General features: G+C 45.9%; 2 protein-coding genes across 5 annotated transcripts in view; one reads left to right on the top strand and one right to left on the bottom strand.

Annotated features, from left to right (window-relative positions):
* The window catches only part of UBR7 (ubiquitin protein ligase E3 component n-recognin 7), a 28,324-nt gene extending 22,293 nt beyond the window's left edge, over positions 1-6,031 (top strand). Inside the window, exons 10-11 of the mRNA XM_036882088.2 lie at positions 483-544; positions 3,748-6,031. Of these exons, the coding sequence (XP_036737983.1) occupies positions 483-544; positions 3,748-3,840 (155 nt within the window). The 3' untranslated portion in view covers positions 3,841-6,031. The remainder of the gene's footprint in view (positions 1-482; positions 545-3,747) is intronic.
* An 8,913-nt stretch (positions 6,032-14,944) lies between these two features.
* BTBD7 (BTB domain containing 7) overlaps positions 14,945-21,046 on the bottom strand; it is an 87,699-nt gene continuing 81,597 nt past the window's right edge. For 3 of the 4 annotated variants that reach the window (XM_057488189.1, XM_036882072.2, XM_057488190.1), the window contains one exon: positions 14,945-20,180. In XM_057488189.1, the coding sequence (XP_057344172.1) occupies positions 19,365-20,180 (816 nt within the window). In that variant the 3' untranslated portion in view covers positions 14,945-19,364. The remainder of the gene's footprint in view (positions 20,181-21,046) is intronic. The other variant, XR_005024123.2, reaches the window with a different exon arrangement.

The following is a 21,046-nucleotide window of genomic DNA, read 5'->3' as shown; positions in this document are numbered from 1 at the left end:
CCCCTTTTATGGCATTGATCATTTCTTTTATTTATAACTATTTGATTAATTGCCTTTATTAGACTTAACACTTTCTGAGGATGAAGGCTGCATCTAAAAGATTTTTATAGTCTTCAAGGTGCTTCACGCATAATATAAACTGTTAAGTGAGCGAATGAGTTTGAATGCTTAATGTTTGATGAGTCCAAGGTTATTTCAAGTACTAGATTCCAGAGAGACAGGAAACCCTTTAAAATATTCTTAGCTAATCTTTTTGGGAGTGAAGATTCTCTGACTTTTTAGGGTTTTTTTTTCCTAAAGAAAAAGGGTCCCAGATATCAAAATGAAGGGATTTGGGAAAAACTGGAACCAAGTTTCTATGCAAATTTCACTTGAAGAAAAATCTGAACTATTAACATACTCAAATGTCAATGGTAAAAAATATTTTGTTCAAAAAGCAAATTCTCAAAAGTCTCAGTACCTTTTTTGTTGTTTTAATTTAGAATACAATGACTTGAAGACTGAACTCAAAGACTATCTCAAGAGATTTGCTGATGAAGGCACGGTATGTCACCTAAAGAGTTTTAATTACATTCCTATACATTTTGAATAAACTTAATTTTCTTTGATGAGAAAAATGACTGTGCATCTTAAACTAGATCCTTGAGAGTTGCATGCAGGCAGAGGTAATGGACATGAGGAAGAGGTAGTGAGATGAGGGCCTGGCCCCACTGGGAGTCCTTCCCACCCCTGAACGGAGCAGTCATGCAGGACCTGAAGAGAGTGACTGTAGCCTAGGAGAAGGCCACCGGATCATTCCTCCCAGAGTGGCCTGACCATCAAGCAAGGACCTTTGGAGGAGGAAGGAAAAATGACCAGGCAGGAAAAAGTTAAAGCCAGATCCCTTTTTTTGGATTCTGGGATTTATAGTTTCAGAATAAAAGAACTTTATAATTGGGGGCTAAAACATTTCTCTTGCTAGTAAGAGTCTATATATGCTTTTGAGGTTGATGCTGATTCTACAAAGTGTGATGTTTTAAAATAGTATTCCAGATGAGTGAGATACTTCCTAGCTCTTTACTATTTATACATTTATGACAATTGTTTTTGAAATACTTTTCTTTCTTCCAAAGGCAGATATAAAGCAAAATTGAACTTTTCTTTTCATAGCTTAAGTTTGTCCTTAGGGACAGTAAATGTTTTGCTCTGCTGTAACCAGTCATATAAATAATTCAGACCTGGGTCTGATGGCCACTCAGGAAGGGCCCTGCGACTTGCTATCTTGGAAGAAGTCTCTGCCAGTTTACTTTAGGTCTTTCTGCTTCCTCACAAATCTGGGAAGAACTTGTAACTGCCTGGATTTCTGGACAGGGTCACAGTGCTTCCTTTCTGCAAAATGAGTTGTAAAGTCAGAAGTTAAAAGCCTTCTCAAAAATAGTTTTCTCATTTTTTGGAGAATGTTGTTCATTCACTGTGAACATCTTTGTGCTTCCCTGTAGTTCTTAAACTACGGCCAGGCTTGTTCCTATTGTAAAGGCTATCATCCGGTTAATTAGACTCATGCTTCTCTCTTGCTAGAACTAAGAATGTTCATAGGTGTAACTTTTTGACCTCTGCACTATGAACAGACATTTCAGATCTTACAAATGGGTCAAACTGTGTATGCTCTTGACTCTATTGAGTCTCTGCTGTTGAGCCTCTGTTCTTGTGTAGTTTGTGGTTACAGTGCTGTTCATTGATTTCATTACACACACACTTAAAATCACATAAAAAAAACTAGATATGTAGCCTTCTCCCATTCACATCTGAAACAACTTTATTCAAATTCTTCACATGTATCTTCAACATGTGGGTCTCTGTTAGCACTAGAGCCACTCTTTGTGAGTCTGACATAATTTGTTTTACCTGATGCAATGATTTAAAAGGGCAGAAAAATATCTTTTATTGTGTGTTTCATGACACTACTAACTAGATCTTTACAAAAACAGATACCTTGTACTGCAGCAAGGCTTATCTGCTTTGGTAGTATTTGTCCACAGAAGATAATGCTAGTAAGATCTAGATGTTCTCAGATGATTGCCTTTTATTTAATGTTTGTGTCTGACTAAAAAAAAACAAAACTTAGAAACTAAAAAATTTCTGAGACAAAACAATAAAATGATTTATTATTGAACCCAAGTAATTATTCTTTAACATTTCTACTCTGCACGTTGGCTCTGACCATTTGAAGATGTCTAGAAACTAAAAATTGCACTCTAATTTGTGTGCTTTTACATCTCCCACAACATCCTTGCAAGAGATTGTTTCCTTGCATTGCTCTTCAGTGTTTAATGTTGGTGATCCAGGGTAGGGACAGATCCTTCCTTATTGGAATTCCCAAGCAGCTCTGTATTAGCATTTTGTAAATGTAAATTTCTAAGCCATTTAGCCAAGCACATTAGAGCTTTGAGCTGTTACCTCAGCATTAGCCATGTTAGCCATCTAGTTCTTGAATCTGTTAGGGGTTCTGATTGCTCTCCGGAGGACCAGCAGTTTTGCTCTTGGTGCTTGTGAAACTGATCTATCTGTGCATTCAGTTCTTTCATTTAGAGGATTAGTAATCATCCCAAGAAAGTCACTCAGGTTTTAGCACTGTCATTTGCATGTGTCAGCAGCACTTACCCCTGGGGAGTGAGAGGGAGAGTTTGCCTATTCACACTTGTTTGTCCTACTTGCTTTCTCTTTTTCTCTCTCCCCTCTGCATTCATGTGCTCTCTTTTCCTCTTTCCCTCTCTCTCCCTGCTGCACCTTCATTCCTTCATGACAATAATCATGTGTTACCTTTGTAATTAAAAAGTAAATTAGCAAACCTGTCTCTGTTGATGGCCCTTCAGGCAGCATTAGATCAGGTCCCTGGCAGAGACTCACTCTAGGGGTGGTGGGCAGGCACTCCTTCTGGGTTGTCTCAGCTTACTTTTTGATCCATATTTTCCCTTTGCCTTATTTTCTTATTTTTAGTATTTTATTTTGCTAATATCATAAACACCTTTATATGATTTCTCTAATCCCTTTTCCAATAAAGTAGAAGGTAAGTTTCTCATTGCATAAAACGGATTATTCCACTTACTAAGAGTAGTAGTGCTTCTGTAGTTTTTGCTGATTATTTTTCTGTTTATGTAGCAAACATCTTTAATTTTGGACTCCTGAAGAAGGAATTCCAAATGTTTTGGTCCCTTTTTTTCCATAAAGAAGAAAGCACAGATCTCAAAGCAAAACAGACTTTGTTTTCTGTGGGTGCTTATGCAGAGCTAAAGGACATTCCCCAAAGAGGCTGTGGTAAGGAGAAAGAGACCGTGCGGGCAGTGGCCTGAGGACACTTCAAGGGCCCACACCTTTGGTGTTGGCTTGGCCACTTTTCTTTTCAGCCACTATTTTTGGAGAACTTACTGTCTGCCAGGCAGTGTTTTATAGGCAGTGTGTTTCATCTGAGCCCGGGTTTTCAAATGAGCCTGTGAGATAGGTGCCACTTTGGTCACCCCTTATGTGAAGAAGCCAAAGTAGATGGTGAGGACTATGTTTGCATCACACTACTCTCCCTAGCCAGCCATGTGGCTCTGAAGGCCCGTCTCTGTACACCTGGATGAACTATTCTATAAAATGGAGCTAGTGTAATTAATTAGACATTGAAAGAATTCTTACCAGCAGTATTTGACTTGTTTGTGAATGTTACTACTGGGTATTGCTGCTCTGTAACGTAGTTCCCTCCTGATCTTTGCTTTTCACCCACAGGTTGTGAAGAGAGAGGACATCCAACAGTTCTTTGAAGAATTTCAGTCAAAAAAGAGAAGAAGAGTGGATGGAATGCAGTATTATTGCAGCTAGAGTGGAGTAAGGCGCCTTCTCCTCATCCCAGCCAATGAAAATGCCACTTACTGTGCCAGGAATAAAAGAGGCTGTTTCACATTTGGTCCTCTTTCTGTCCTCTCTTTGGAGAGGCCTCCTCCTCCAGCCTCGAGCTTCCTTTGCTCTCCTTAACTGCGGTGTCACCGTGTTAATGCGGACTTCGCAACCAGCGTTCTTCTGACTCAGCGAAGCGCAGCTCAATTCCACAGACTTCAGCTCCCCACACCCCATCCCAATCTTCTCTGGGTTGTTTGCCTATAAGTTTTTAGGAGTTTGATTTGGTTTCGAGAAAGTAAATAATTTCTAATGGCTTGTCTTTAACTGCAGAATGTGTCTACTCCACCACGGGGCTGTTGTCTTCCAGGACCTGCTCTGTGGGGCATCCCAGAAGTTCTCTTCCTGTCAGCCACAGCCTCTGTAGGCCCCTCTCCCCCATGATCACGGTGCCTTGGGTCAGAGCTTCCTCAGGCCTGGTCTGCTCTTTCTTCCACATCCCTGCTGTCTGAAGTTTGGTCACGGCTTAGGAAAGATCTCAGAACTGGTTTCCTTGGAGCCCAACCTCCAGGTAGCCAAGACTGATGTTTTTCTGGCCTGGCCGTCGTCATAGGCAGGGAGATTGGCTGATGGCAGGACTGAGGAAGCCAACCTTTGTTACGAATTTTACTAATAAATTTAAAGTGAAAATTTTGTTCACAATTCTACTGGCACTAGAATATTATAATTCAGTACTGTAGCACTCATAGGGCTTCCTGGAGAAAGTTTGCCAGTATACTAGTCCCTCCTCTGCTGCCTCGAAAACAGACCGGGTACTACCCTGTGAAGTCTTGGTGGTTTACAAAGTCCTCTGGATTTCTTTATATAATCAGGGATATTCATAAGCATATATTAAAAATGGACCTATTTTGATATTGTTCTGTTATAAAAATGTTTTTGGAACCCCAGTAAATTATTTTTTCTCCTTAAATCTGCTGAAGAAAGAAAGATACTGTTTAGCTTATTTGTAGCGAGCAAAACAGTGTGTGCCCTGTTTTGGAAGAGGCAGACTATGGAAGACGTACCGAACAAGGCCCTAGGCTGGGGGAATGATGAGCTTTATGTAGATAGACGTCAAGATGCACAGCTGGTTCCCTAACGACTGAGATCTGAGAATCTCACAGAATGTTTATAAAACCCCATATTTGAGGGTAAGTCCTTTTCAGTTGGTATGAAATCTCTTTAAAGCCTCTCTGTCTATGTGGAAAATGCCTTTTGGTCAACAGAGCCCTTCGCTGATCTCTCCCTCCAGAGGAAAGTGGTCTTCCCTGACAATAGATGGCACACTTTGAGGTTTGTGACTCTAGCATTTGAAGCTTTGAGGCCACACACATATATTGCTAGTAGTTTGTGTGTCCAGCAGTCATGTATGTGAGTCCCTACCGACCCCTGGATGGGATAAACTAGGCCTGTGGGAGGTTGAGGCCTCAAAAATAGTCCAACCCATGTTTCTCTGCATTAGGCCTCCTGGTTATAGATCTTGTGAAGAGTGGTGGGAAGTGGGAAGGTCTTATGGCCACAGGAGATGCCTGTGTGCCCTGAGCTAGCCTTGTAGGAAAGGATAAAAAGGTTAGGTTGAAAAGCTCAGGGTGTCTTTGAGATTGTTTACAATCCCCAGCTTGGGAACTTTTTCAAGTCTGAGGATTTTGAACCCGTTCCGCAAGGTTGCACTAGAGGTGTGCCGCTGTGGCCTGACAGTTTATATCTCCTCAAATGTTTGATTTAACTACCAGAAAGTTCCTTCCTTCTTATGACAGGACAGGACCAAGCCTCGGAGGCGGTGCATTCTCGTGCAGTGTACTCCTTGAGATCACCCTGTGCTGGAGGGCTGGTTTTATGAAAGGCACTGTTCCTTCTTTTAAATTAACCAGAAGACCTCTTTTTTTTTACCTGTTGTTCACAACTAGTTTTCTTATTTACTGTATTGGACTGTCTCTTCTTGTAGAGACTGATTTTGGCCAACATGTGGCAGTTGATACAAATGCATGTTTTATGCAAAACAAGAATATATCAGTTGCTTTTAAGGAATTCTGGCATTGTATGTGCATTTTTGTAGAATTGTTACTGGACTTATAATTTACTTAACACCAATCAGGTTTCTGTAAAATTTAAATAAAATCAATTAAAAATAGTGGCTCTTCAGATTGTTTTTAGTCATATTTAAATGATTTCTAGTTATATTTAAACAGCTGCCCTCAGCAGGTTATATGAAAATGAGTATAATGGAAGTTACATTCCTGACCCAGGATCCTGCTCAAGCAGAGAGACAGGTCCATCTCTCTCCTCCTGTTTTATGAGATGTGGCCTGATCTGAGGTCCTGTCAGCAGAGCTCCCCTGGCTTTATAACACCTCCCAGGAGGTGGGCTCCATCTTTCCTGTTGGGGAGCAAGGACATGGGCTTAGTGTGACTGCTCTGCTTGTTCGGGAACTGCTGTGCGCAGACGGATTAGGGCCCTACGCGGTCTAAGGCAGAGAGGGGGCCTACCTACAAGGCAGCCATTATTTCACAAGGACATGTGGAAACAAACCAGAAAGCCAGTGCACAGGCCCATCTTTGGCCGCCTCCCAGCTCTGGCTTCTTTGGAAATCATTCATACTCGTGGTCAGTTAAGCTCAGGTGAATGACGTGCTCCCTACAACCCTGGAGCTGCTCACTTACCCAAAAACTCAGGCTATATAATCATCAGTGCAGGGAAAGTACAGTTTTTCCAGCTCCCCTCAAGGACCCTATTGGAGCAGAAGAAAATTAAGAGAGCAACCCAACTATAGGACCTTGACAGCGACCTAGCTCAGCTCCCTGTGGAAGATGAATCTGGTCTGGGGAATATGGGAAGTACAGGAAACCAACCTAGCAGATCCCCTGGACCCTCGAGGCTGCCTCCCAGTTCAGCCACCGATGCAAGTATTGGTCTGAGGGGTCATCTGGCATTTGGCACTGGACCAAAACCAAACTCCCTTGTTCCCCTGAACGGCTGGGCATTAGCTAGGTGTGTGTGCTCCATGCTCAGAATCACAGGATCCCGGATTGCCAGGGGCCTGAGAGGTCACCCAGCCTTGTCTCCTCTCAGACCGGGACTGCCACCCTCACAGAGGACCTGTGCGCCCCTGGCCACTTGGCTTCCGCATCTCCACGCTCTCGGTGTCCGTGCCATGATTCTGCTAGCTCTCTGCCCATCTACTTTCCTGCCATACGATTTGAGGGGCATTGACCTCTCCCAGCAGCTGGCAATAAACCTTGTCAGCACTGGAGAGTCAGCCTTAGGAGGAGCCAACATCCTGGAAGGCACAGAAGAGAGAGAGAATCCGGGTGTTGGTGATGCGGCATTGAGCCGTGGGATGAAGCTTTGCCTGCAGCTTGTGTAGTGAATAGACTTTTCCGTAGGGGACACTTCGGCGAGCTTGGGCTTCAGACACGTAGAGCGCTCAATACCACACGTGCTTTTTTCCCAGTCACCCCTTATCCTCCCGGATCTCGGTGCATTTTCCTGTGGGAAAAGGCTAGATGCTGTTTCTGGACTTTTCTGTTGGCCTCCCATCCAAATAGTTGATCTGGTCTTCCCATAATTCCCCTGGCAGGAGTGGAGGTTCTTCACGGTGTTCTCTGCGCCTGCTTGGCAGCTCGGCCATGACACTCCGCACCCTGCAGGCCCCCAGCCCGGGTTTCTCCTCAGCCATCTTGCCTCCTGTGTGGGGCCCGTGATGTGTGTTACTGCTTCCCCCCAACTCAGCTCCCAGCCTCCTGGCCTCCCTCTCTGGCCTCTGCCTCAGGCCTCAAGACTCCCAGATGCAGCTCACCTGTAGTTCCACAAGCCAAACTGAAAAGTTCTACAATGCAAACAAAAACAGAACCAATAGGAGCTACACATATCCCTACCGGTCATATATATGTTTTATAAGGAATTGGCTCATGTGATTACACAGGCTGAGAAGTCCCATGATCCCCATCTGCACACCAGACACCCACTAATTCTAGTCCAGGCCTGAAGGCCTGAGAACCAGGGGAGATGAGGATGGAAGTCTCAGTCCTCGTTGAGGAGACCAATGTTCCTGCCCACACAGTCAGTAAATTCTTCCCTCCTCTGCCTTTTTGTTCTATTCAGGCCCTCCTCCGACTGGATGACACCCACCCGCATGGGAGGACCAGCTCCTTCACTCAGTCTACAGATTCAAACGCTAAACTCATCCAGAAACAGATACAATGGTTAGCTAAATGTCAGCACCCCGTGGCCCAGGCAGGTTGAAATTAAAATCGACCATCATGACAACCAGCCCATTTATTTCTTCTCATTTCAGCCCAAGCGCTGTCTGTGGAGTAAGGCAGGCCCGCTGGGGTCTGGAGGGTCCTAGGCATCTACCTGACCCTGGGCTGGACAGTGGCCTGGGCTCTCCCACCGTCATGCTCTTGCTCCAACAACAACCTGGACTGTTTCCATCGTAAGAGGGGCCGGCCGGGAGACCGCGGTGGGGTGCCCCTGTCAGGGGCAGGAGGAAGTGGCCCTCATCTCCCTCAGGAAAGCTCACGCTGGTCAGCAGGGCTGCATCTATGAATAAAATGGGGCAGCAACGAGGAACAAGGAGCTGCTTCAGAATGATAGGTGCACCTTCTCCACAGTATATTCACAAAAGCTAATTTCACTCCCCAGGGAGGTTTTGCTAAACCTTCCAAGAAATGACTCCAGCTTAGGCTCCCCAAGCATGAGGCTGGGAGCAGAATGGGACTCCAGAAGGAGGATGCAGGACCTTTGCCCACCAGAAGGGTCACAACAAACAGAGGGCAAGGGATATGTGGCAGTGTGGCAGCTGGGAGCAGGCTGAGGCGGGGCGGACCGCTCGTGCCGACATGGGTCAGGGCACTAACAGCTGCTCCGGAGCTGGAAAATGGTGCCACTGAGCTGTGGGAAGTAAAAGGGATAGTGTCCTTCAGCCCCACGGCTCAGGCCCCAGGCTCCAGCAAGCATCGGACGCTGGCAGCAGAGCCCTGGGACCTCCCGCTGGCGGGTGGGTGGCAGCAGGCAGCGAGTGGGAGGAGCTCTGACTCCTGAGCTGCAGTCAGGAGCTGCTGGGCCTGGCACAGAGTAAGTGCTCACTGTCCCCCACGAACATTACTGCCTGGCAGGTGAGGAAACCCAGCCTAGAGGAGCAGGGACTAGGCCAAGGTAACTAAGCTGCTCAGCGGCAGAAACCAGGTCTCATATCATGTATTCAGTCCAGTGAGTTTTTTTATAAAGGATGTTGAATTAGTGAGATAATCAGGGTGAAAGTACTTAGAAAATGAAAACATTGTACACCACGTGCAGGAAAGCAGGGTTTGTTCCTGTCTCTTCCATTTCAACGCCAGCACAGGGCCCAGCATACAAGAAGCAAACAGGAAGTGCTTCTAAGTGAACAAACGAGCACCCCGGAGCCATGTGCACCGATACACAGGGAGGTATGTGAAGAGCGAGGACAGATGCCAGGGAGCACCGCACTGAAGGATGAGTTGCCAGAGGAAGCCAAGGGGCAGCCGGAGTGGGAGGGCCACGTCACAGAGGCCGGGGTGTCATGGCCTCGGTGCTGCCACCTCCTGGAAGGTGAGCGGCATCTGGTGAGGTCAGACGAGGCCTGAGCCACCTGAGATGAGACAGAGGTAGGATGCCGGCTTCCCCCCACCACATTCCCTTATTCCTCCCGAAGTGGACTTGCTGACGTGGCTTTCCCTGCTGTGGCACGGGCTCCTGACCCTGACCTCCGTGAGGCGGGCTCTGCGGGCAGAACCTGGCCTGCTGGTTCCCTAACTCCAACTCGCGGAGCCAGGAGTGCAAGGGGCACGGAAGCCGGAGAGCTCCTGGATGCGGCCCCGCCACAGGGAGGAACCTGGGTGGGTAGTGCCCACTCCTTTTAGCCATGCGAAGGTTGTCGTCCTCCCTCGTGCCACTGTCCCATGTGCAGTGGGTGGAGGCCAGACTGCAGAGGCTGCCAGAACTGACTGCTGGAAGCGATGCATGAAGGGGAGAGGGGAGGGTAGAGCTGGAGGACGTCTAGGGAGTTGTGGAGTCCAGATCACAGGCACATCTTGCCAGCCAACACCTGTGAAGGAGGTGGCATCAAGGGACAGCTGGGGCCGCAGGGGAGAGCACTGCTGATAAAGCAAGAGCTGTTCGGGCATGGGAGAGGGCAGACGTCAGAGCCAAGGGACACAGCAGGGCCAGGCACCAGAGGGCATGGGGAGGTGTCGGTCTGAGGCCCACCTTGAGGGAGTGCCCATCTAAAGGCCTACTTTGCTTGAGAGGTCAAGGAGCAATGCCGAGCTGGAGGGGGCCTGGCACACCGAGGCCAAGCCCGGGGTCCACGGGGACCGGGGCTGTGTGTCTGTCTTCAGTTGTGCCCCAGAGTGGGGCCCAGCCCAGGAGGTGGGTGGGCGTGTCCCTTGCTCACAGGTTGAGAGGTGAGCAGGGTGGGGAGGCTGGGCTCTCCTGGAGTGGGGAAGTTAGAGACCCAGGTCCAGAGGAGGGCACAGGAGGGGCACCTGGAGAGAGCAAGAAGTGAGGTTAGAGTTTCAAAGTTGGAGCCCAAGGGGACGAGGGAGAAGGTATCATGGAGCAGGTGGCAGAAAAGGAAGAGCGGGTGGCTGGAGATGGTCTTGGCCGCTACCCAGGGTGATGGCCATGCAGGGGCTGGGGAGACAGAGCAAGGCTGAGCCCAGGCCTCAGGGTCCGAAAGGAGTGACACGGCTGACAGCAACCTGCTGAGTGGGACCACCAGCTGGTGGGAGCCGAGAGGGTGTCACAGGGGAGGCCACCATGCACCACAATCCATGGAAAATGCGAGAAGGAGCCATTGGGAGAGGACTGCAGGGTGGGTAAGAGTGGGGACTCGGCTGAGGCAAGAGGTGACCGAGGCAGAGGGGGAGGGGAAGATGGCAGCAGGTGGGAGCAGGAGCTCCGGGGGAATCTGGAGGCGCGGGATCCGGGCAGGGGGCCCGGGGATGTGTGAGCTGCTCAGGAGAGTGGGTGGAGCAGGTAGGGGTGGAGTGGGGCCCCCAGACACCTTCAGGCTCACCTACACCGGTACCCCGATAATTCTCAGGGCTCTGGGCGGCTCTCCTGGCACGTGGAGAAATGGGAGGAACAAATGCTTCTGGTTCAGTCCTGGCGGGGGAGGCGTGAATGGACCTCTCGCAGGAGATTCCAGTAGGGAGGATGCTCACGTGGCTGGATGGGTTCAGGGTGAGTTTCAGGAGGGCCGCATGCTGCAAGGATGGGAATGAGAGACCGTGGCTCAGAGCAGGTGCTTGGCCCAGGTTGCACAGGCCTGGAGCTGCCCTCGTTGGCACGCTGGTGCCCTCCTGGCTAGGCAGGCCCTCCTCTGCCCACCAGCCCGCCTCCCTCGGGGCGGCTGTGCCTCCCTCGGCTTCCTTGCCCTCGCCAAGCCTGGCCACCATCCACCTGAGCTCACAAGCATGCTTGGACTCCAGACTTTGTGAATGCAGATCCCCCAAAGTTTAGAGACAAGCTGGCCTCCTAACCCAACACTCTGCAAGGAGGTGAGGTTCATGCTGCTGAAACCTCGGAGGGGAATCTCAACCCCAACGCTGGCACACACGCTCAGGGCCGGCTCCCCGGGATGCAGAGACTGAATCACAGGGGCTCCATGGGCAAGAGGTGTGCACATAGAGGGACGCGTCAGGGGTCCCCCAGGGCAAGGCAAGGCTGTGGGGAGGCCCGTGGAAAATCGCAGTGTGGCTATCAGTGCCACGTGTAAAACGGCGTTGAGAGCAGGGACAGTCAGGCAAGGCTGGTGGGCGACGGAGGGCAGAACCATGCAGCTGGCTTCCATCTCTTCTGTCAAGGGGAACACACCCTTCGAGCTGGACGAGCAGAGCAGACGCTACAGTTGGGGCCGGGAGGATCTGGGGACCCGGAGGTCACTTCCGGGGATGCTCTCGTTGGTCAGTCTGCACAGGTGACCAAATGTCTCAGTTCATCTGCTTCAGCGCTCAGGGCAGGGTGGCAGGTTCTGGTGACTATGGCCTTCGCGGTGTCCCCTCAAGGACTCTAAAACGAACTCCCAGCCATTGCTGAGTGATCTCTGAACCCTCGAAAAAAGTAGCTGTGGCTAGGAGCTGAGTCTTTTAAGAAGAGATGTGCTGCACGGGCCCCCTTTTCCCCGCTGCAATCCTCTAGCGGGGCATGGGCCCCAGCTTGGCACACCTGGGTGCGTGTCTCCCCCGACAGGCTGGTGGAGATGAAGGGGGGCTGGCCAGTGATGATGCCACCATCCCCCGTGGTAGAGTCTTACAGTCACCCTGACACCTCACAAGTCTTTCAGCTCCAGTGCCCTCTGCATACCTCTGCAGCACTGAGCTGCTCACCAGGGTCGTCAGCACCTGCAGCTCCACTATCTCTCCTCTCACTCAGGCTTCAACCTATAACTGGCTTCTCTTCCTATCCTGCCACCAGACCACTCTTGCCAACCTCACTGACCTCCTCCATGGTACCAGCTCAAAGCATCTTTTGGCCTGATCTTCCAAAAATCTCTGAGCAGCAGTCACTGAGTGAACTTTTGGGGAGGTGTGTCATCCATCCTTGATCTCGTACATTTAATTAACTTCAAAAATTAATGCATGCATGTAATTTAAAAATTCAACCAGTACAAAAAGTATACTTAAGTCTCCCACCCGATGGCTCCCCCTTTCCAGAGGCAGTCCTGTAAACGTTCTCATAGGTCCTTGCAGGTATTTTTATGCACACACGTTTTTCACTTACCTCCTTTCTCGTCTTCTCCACAGATGCTAGTGTCCATGTGCACTGTTCTGCATTTTACTTCTTTCAGTCTGTGTATCCTGATATTCCCTCCTCCTTAAGCAGCGTCTGCCTGGCCTTCTGGGGACCACCCGCTGCTGGTTTTCCCCTACCTGGTAGGCTGCCTGTGGCCGGCAGCTCCCTCGAGCTGACCTGTAGAGGCTGGAGTTCCTCGAAGTTCATTCCTGGGCTCGCACTTCCTCTTAAACCTTCCCCCAAGTCACCTATTCCCAAGGCCTTCAGTGGCGCCCATTTATATGGACTCCCACCAAGCACCTCCAGTGTGAACCCTTTCCCCTGAGCTCCCCCTCACATGGAAATGCTGAGTGAACACGACCCATACCACATACTTGACAGTCCCCTGGACCTGACTGCTGCCCCCTGCCCCCCCACAGGCAGTCACCAAGCCCTGTAGGTACCATACCCGATCGTATTCGGAATCCTCCTCTCTGGTCTGGTGCTGTTTGGGCTCATCCCTGGACGGCTGCGCCGCCCTCCTGCCTGGTTTTCTGATCCTCTCCTGCTCTTCCTGCAATCCAGAGACGTGGAACGTGCAAATCTGATTACATTATGCCGTTTAAACCCCTTTAGCAACTTTCCATTGCTGTTAGAATTTTCCAAATCCTTAGCCTGTCCCACAGGGGCTGGCAGGCCCAAGCCCCCTCATACTGTGAAGCTCAGCCCCTCCTGCCTGAGGCTCTGCCTCATTTTGGAAACCCCAGAACCCCTGCTCTCTTCATCCCTGGTCCGGACTCTTCCTTCACCTGCACTTTGAAGGTCACCTCATGGGTCTCCCAATCCTGGGACCAGTTAGGCCCCCAACCGTACCTAATTATTCTATGTCTTTCTTCCTTGGGACCCTAAGATTGTGTCTGCAAGTATAAGTTATTTACTTACTGGATAAATGAATGTTTGTCAAACAAATGAATGCCATGCCCATACCTACCTCCATCCTCTGCATCTTATGTCCCCTTGCCTTATGTCACCATGCTTTCTGGTAAAGTCTCATCCTATGGTTGAGAACTTGGCCTCTGGAGCCACGCTGCCTGGGTTTGAGCACAGGCTCTGCCAACTTATTAGCTGTGTGACCTTGGACAAGTTAGTTGGTATCTCTGTGCTTTGGTTTTCTCATTTGTAAAATGGCACTCATTTGTAAAAGGGTAATAGTATGTAACTCACAGAGGATTGAAGGAAATAGTACCCAGTTAATTGATTAAGGAAAAAACAAATCAAGTGCTTAGCACTGAATCTGGTGTATTTCTTACCCTTCATTCCTGGGCCATGTCAAGCCAGCCTTCCCCTCAGCCGTCATCTCCTACTGTTATGTACTGTTCTGATTATTTCTAGGACAAAAGTCATTTCCAGCTGGAGTATAATGTTTCTGCGAATTCATATTCTTCTGCTCCTCCAAATTCCCAGAATCTGGGAAGAGCAGACTCAAGAAATGGTCCTCAAGGCACTGAGGAGAGGGAAGGCCTCAAGCGGCCGGGGAAGCTGGCCTGAACTCACTTTTCTGTGGTAATCCACAAGGACAGAAATGAAAGCTGACTTATTTAATTTTCTTTTTTAGACTTTTAAAAGCTCACCCACAAAAACCTTGGACTTTATTTTACCTTGATACTCCACAGTTAAATATAAGATGGTTACGAAATATAAAGAGAATTGCCTTAATGAGGCATGAAGGGTGAAATGTTAGGATGGAACTTAGTAGTGAAATGATTAAGAACTCTAAATTGTTATTTTATAGCAGTTGGAACACTTTCTATTTTGTGTGTATTTTTTTCAGGAAACTAGAATCTAGATCATGACTCTATTTCCCTTCCAAATTGAAAAATTTAATGAGCCTAAGTTTCAAAGAGGAAGAAAGCTCAGAACCTGTGCCAGGTCTCTGACACTGGCAGGCCTGTGAATCTTGGGATACATGTGGTATCACTGGCGGACAGCACTTGGCACATTCCAGGTGCTGGTTCACGTGGGTGGGATGCTAAACTTCCTGTGGGGACCCCTGTGCAAGTAACTTTTGCCCAAATTTGTAAAGTGAAATCTCTCAGAAATGCCCCAATGAAATAGTAAAAAACAATGAACATGATACAGATGAAAATGTGATTATGTTCAACAAAACCACAATTTTTAAAGAAGCCTCTGAGTAAGTGAAATCCCAGAAACAGGGAAGTTCACCTGGAAAACCCCCAATTCTACCCTAGAGGGTATGACTGCCTCTTTAACTGAGGACTGCATGCTACACTAAAACAGACTGTATCCAACTCAGTAGGTTCTATACAAGCCATTTATTTGAAATGCCAACTATATGTAGGATAAAGTCAGTGTTACATGCTTATCAGTAACAGTAGAAAAATAGAACCAGTGAAAACCTTTGTACAACTGTAATGATACTCAAAAGAGAAATGTATCGTTTTACAATGCTTCACACAGACGAATTCAAGTTTGGAGGTACCTAAATAAAAATACTATATATTTCTTTAAAAAACACTATGTACAATTGAAGCGTAAACAAGTTTTACAAAGTACTGGTTATGCAGGTTGTAGAAAACACTTGCATAGGACATGAAATCAGTTTAAGAAAAATTTCTGAGCCTTTAGCATTGAAGGCACTTGACTTTATACCAGTAACAGCACAACCACAAAAAATGCAGTGTTGTATAGAAGGTACCACCTCTTTAAAGTATAGATGTGGTACATAAATAGCAAGTGGAGTTCAGGAATCTACCTTTCAGCCACCCCATCTCAGAGCAGGATTCCATGCCACCTGCCCACGGAACCCAGACGCACAGTCACATGCAGGTACGTGACTTAGCTTCCAGAGCTTTTCTCTTAGAACCCAATGTAAACACACAAACACAAGGTTACTTGCAAGACACACACTTGTAAGTAATCTTTCTATAGAAATGGCCACAGCATTATAATATTCAGAAATTCGGAGACTGACACACAGTCTGAGGGTTTTCTAGAAGAAGAGAAAAAATCAAGACACTTGCCAATGCAACAATTATGGAAGAGCTATTGTAATCTATGCGACAAAGAGACAACATCTGGAACACACTGCACAAGAGGGCCCACGGCAAGTAGTAAAATACCTTGTAGTGTGTGACGGTGACTCTCTTAGTAAGGTTATCTGCAATGAGGTTTGAAAGTAAATTACTCAGTAGACAAAGTAAACCATGGCAGAACCGGGAATAGCACCCATTGCTGCTGCTTTAACAGTAACTTTCAGCAAAAAGCAAAAGCTGAAACAACCAAATAATAAAAAAAAAGTGAAATAAATATTTTTCTTTGAGTTCTGTCCCAAGATAAAATCATGAGTGCCTCAGAATGGCAAAAAGTATCTTACAAGGGTTTCCTGAACACATTTCCCCCTAAAAAGCAGATTAACCATTAAGAAAGTATGTATTTTGCTGTGTGGTTACTGAGACATGAATCCTTTGCCCACAGAGGCCGGCTGGGCACCCGCTGTGGCCCCTGCATGTGCTCCCTCCCTGCCACGCAGGGACAAGGACTGTCCGCCATGCAAACTTGGACAACAAATCAAAAGAAAACCCAGTAAAGGACAGCAATTGTAATAAAAAGAAGAGGTTTTGCAGAAGCAAAAATAAGAATTAGGTAAAGTTTCATGAAGAGTTTTACCGAAGGACTCAGATATGAAAACCTCATTAAAAAATCCTTAAAATCTAACTGGTTAGCGAAATGTCAGAAGAGCTTAGGTCTAGGGGCATATGCATAGAAAAAGCTAAAGGGGCCTGTTAGAAAGGGCAGGGTTCAAGAAAAATTCAAATGATTTTTCAGGAATAATTTTTGCCTTTCATATTATTTTTTTCACCTTAGGAGTCACAGGTGACTTTGAACTTATTCATCAAAATCACAAAACTAAAACAAAAATCTAGTAAGACCACACCACCATCATCTTGAAGAAATGTGGATCTTCTCTTTCAGCTTCAGGATCTAAATGGTAATTCCCTAAACCTCAACACAGCCGGCCCCCAAGGTGGCGATTGTCTGACGGCCTGATTGTCTGTGGCCTCAAGAGGAGATCTGGTATTTTTAGATTTGGTTTTCATGAAATTTCTACACCAAGTAAACGCCAGGCCCTGTGGCCTAAATTTTATATTAGATATGTTTGTGTTTTTTTCTGAGAGCAATCTTACTCAGACTTCACATTTACCTTAGTACAGCATTAAAAGATTTTCATGCTTAATAAGCATTAAAAAAGATTGAATAGATGGGTTCAAAAGCTAGAGGCACATAGCTATTCAACTTACCCTATTAACCGTACTTCACAATACTCATTAAAAGTCCACTAACACCTACCCTAACACACACAAAACCACGTGTTTACCTTCTGCAAGTCACATCAGTCCACAATCCCACAGAGATTAAAGCAAGTTTCTCTCTATACACATGGTTTAGCCAGATAAGCCACTAAATTATTAAAATCAAACTTCATAAATTAAACTATGAACAGTGGCCACTTGTTTTTATAATTATATTTTTGGGATATGAAGGAATATTTAATAAATTTTCAGAAAAATGAATGATTAATATCAATAGCTCATGTTTCCTTTTTGAAAAAAGGAGAAGCAAACAGGTCAGAGGTAAGAGTTTTCTCCCCACCCAAATTAGCTCTACACAACTCTTATTTGTAGAACCAGCACAGTACAGTCTGAATTCAGAACAGAAATTTAAAACTGTATCAAAAGAATTCATGTCAACATATCTATATAAATACACATTAAGGAATATGATGGAATTGACAGTTTTTGTTTCTGAAGAGACAGACTGAGATTGGCTTCAAGACACCATCATCTGTTATAAAGAGCTGAACCTCCTAGAAATGAGAAGAGTCCTGTTTTTCTATCTTTACAAAAAGGAGCCTCAAAGGCGATGCGCAGCCGACCTTACAGTAGATTAGTGTCAGCTCTGGGAGGTCGGCGCTCAGCATGCAGCGGGCGGATGCACTAGCAGCAGCGAACTGGTCGGCGGCAGGCTGCCGGAGGGCCGGGCACACCGCGGGATCCCCACCTTTGAGACCACCTACTGTTAGGGGTTTCTGAAATTTCAGATTATTCCTGAGTGTATATCCACAGGGTAAGGTAGGAAAAGACTGTAAGAGAAACTATAGTTTTGGGAGAAATCAGAGTTGTTGACACCCAATAGAAACCTACGTATTTAAAAGTGCATGTAATTCATTTATATGGTAGCTTGTAAAGGCTCTCTAGCCCTGCATAGTTTTGGAGTGTGAATGATTTATAGTTTTATATATATATACATACACAGAAAAGATGCTCCAAACATCCTTCACATATGAGGGAACGTTCAGGAAGTCTCTTTTCTTCTAAGTGCTACGGCTGTGTGTATATGTGTTTGTAAAAATACAAAGTGAATGCTCAAAAAATGTTGAAGTGATTTAAAAACTCAAATATTAATATATTTACATTGGAGAGTAAGAAGAAAACAGTCCTTAGCTCACACATTGCCCTTCCAAGGGAGAGGATCCTAAAAGATCCTATGTGCTCAGTGGTTCAGTAAATTCCCAAACCAGCATCCCCAACGGAGTTCAAGTAGGACATGTAGTGTTTCACCTAAAAAAAGGAAAAAAAAAGGTTTCTTTTTCTTTTTTGGTGACAAAGCCTTATGCAGTATACAACTGTTTTTAGGACACAAAAATTCAGACACACTTTGAAAAACATTTAACAGAAAACATATGCTTACAAACACCAAATGACATCCGTAAGACTGAAGCCCTTTTGTTTGTGTTTTTCCCACAGCAAGCAAGACGACGGAAGGCAACAAGCAGTAGTTTCCCCAGCTCGGCGTGAGAGTTGATGCTCAGAACCAGAAATCCTGTAGTGCAACCTTTAAGTTACTTTGCTATTTCCACTGTGTTGGGACTCCTTGAACTCTGCTCTCTTTAGAACCTCAGTCAGTGACACCCTAGTCCAGACCACCGGAGCTGCAGTGAGTCTGACAGTGTCCACACTGTGACTAAAGCAACAGTGTCAGCCTGGCCACAAAAGGCTTTTCTCCTTCCTGTACTTTACTGAACCAGAAAACTTCAGGATCCTGATTGGACTCCCGCTAGAGGAATGAAGACCAGCTCCCAAGACTTAGTAAAAAAAGAATGACATTAGATTCATGGAGACTGAACAACTAAAACAATTACTGAAAGGAGAGAGGAGCATTTTGATGTGCTGTTCTTTGGAATTTCTCTAATTAAAAAATAAACACAGAATTATTTCATAAGAAAATACATCTTAGTGTGCAATCCAATGCACGTGGAAATTGGTAGATGAAAGATAAAATGCAAAAAAGTATGAAAATACAGTCCTTTAAATGTGGCAATAAAGTTTAACATACTGGTATAAAATCAATACAGATAAAATAAATGTACAAGTGCAAAAAAATTCCATTATTTGTAAGGAGGAAAAAAAGTGCCAGCTTGCTTGCTCTTAAAAATGCTTCCCCACACAACTGTTCAAACACAAAATAGACAGATGCAGCATTCAAAACAACCCTCTTAAGCATGCCATGTCTAATAAACATGTATATACAAAAACTAGAGTAAAATAATGTGAAACCGAGTTATCAGCTGGCACCAATGAACTGGTCTCTAAGTTGTTGGGCTACATCATACGGGAGGTTTCACATCTCAGGCACAGACAACTTGGAGGTTGCTCTCAGAGGGCAGACTTTTTGTAGAGGAAGTCCGGCTTGCTCGGTGACCTCCTTCCTCTACTTATGGAATCTTCCCTTTCCAAATCTGTACTTCGCTGAGCTCCACGGCCCAGAGACTCGCTGTCTGCCAGTCTTCTACCGGATCTCTCTTCTGGAGCTTCAGAGCTACATGCAGAATGTGAGGGTCTGTTAGGAGTCAGCCCAAAAGTCAAGTCGGTTTCTACAGCTGTTCGTCCCCTGATGTGGGCTGGACCATTGCCAGTATTTTCTGGGGCTGCCAGAGGCAAGTCCGACCGCTGGGGAGGTTGCTCCACGACATCGAGGTGGATCGACTCATTCTTCTGCCTGTGTAGATGCCCATTAGGAGAAAGTGGATATTCTCTCCTAGCTTCTTCCTGCTTTTTAGGAGAGGTCTGGCTAGGTAGGTATGCTGACTTTAAGCCACTTGGTGATGCCTTATTGTGGCTATACAAATCGGGACCAAAATATCCACCTTGCGAAGGGGAAGGGGTGCGTCTGCCAGGAGCAGGAGTAGAGGGTCTGCAGGCAGCATTTGAGAAGTCATAGAAATCTGGATATTCCTGCTGATTTTCTCGAGCATCTGGTTTTTGCTCCAGTGTGTGTTTCTTTCGAGACGTGTGTGTATGCCTCTGTGGAATACACGAAAGGTGCTGGGGAGGCCCTAGTCCTACTTCAGAAACTGACTGGCTTAGTTCTGTGTCTACAGCAAGTTCTGGAAGCCTCCTGTCCTTAAGTGACATCTTGGACACACCCATGGCAATATCGGGCATTAGATCATTTAGCACAGGTTGTGTACACTGCAAACAAAAACAAAAGCAAGGGAGGGTTAAAAGAAAAAAAAAGTCCATAGCTCCTTCTTTGTAAAAAGGATGTTCATTGATTTTCTTTCCTCATTATAAAAGAAATATATGCTTATTTTTAAGAATGATAAAAATACAGAAAACCATAAAGGCAAAAAAAAAAAAGACCCCAAGCCCCTAATCTTCCCTACTGAGATAATCATGATATATTAGCATTTTGAAGTCTTTCTCTCACCTTTTTTTCTTTGCACATATAATTTTCACAAAATTAGTGCATATATTTCTCTCACTAGTACTATTTAAATGACTGTGAAATATTCCACTATATTGATGAGTTATGATTTATCTAACCATTCTCCCACTGCTGGACATTAAAGTTGTTTCCAACTTTTCATTATTATAGTCAAGACTGTAATGAACATACAAATAAATTATCTTTAAAGGGAGTTTTATGTAAAAGATAAAAGTAGTAGAACTTTTATATTATAGACCTGAGGGCCATTCTGGTAGGATGGGAATTGGTTTATTAAACACTGTGAACTTTTGTTGTTTCTTCTTTTTGGGGGACTGGGAGGGACAGCAGGGTGAGTAGGTAGAAGGAAGGATCATAATTTGAACCAAGGTGTATACTAGTGCAGATACCAAAAGCTCTATTTTCACAAAGATTCCGTGAACTAATACATGTATCTTTTCCTTTTCTCTCTACTGAATGTTACAGATAGTGTGTAACTGAGTGGGAAGATTTAAATATCACTATTGCTTTTTTTCAAATGTACTGTACTAAACAGAAATGCACCCTCTAAAAGCAGTGCAAAATCAAGCAAAGACTCCTCGCTTGATTTACGAGCTCCTAGTGCTAGTTA

This window comes from Manis pentadactyla, chromosome 11 (genome assembly GCF_030020395.1).
Source record: "Manis pentadactyla isolate mManPen7 chromosome 11, mManPen7.hap1, whole genome shotgun sequence".
Lineage (NCBI taxonomy): Eukaryota > Metazoa > Chordata > Mammalia > Pholidota > Manidae > Manis > Manis pentadactyla.
This window is presented reverse-complemented; position numbering and strand designations above follow the sequence as displayed.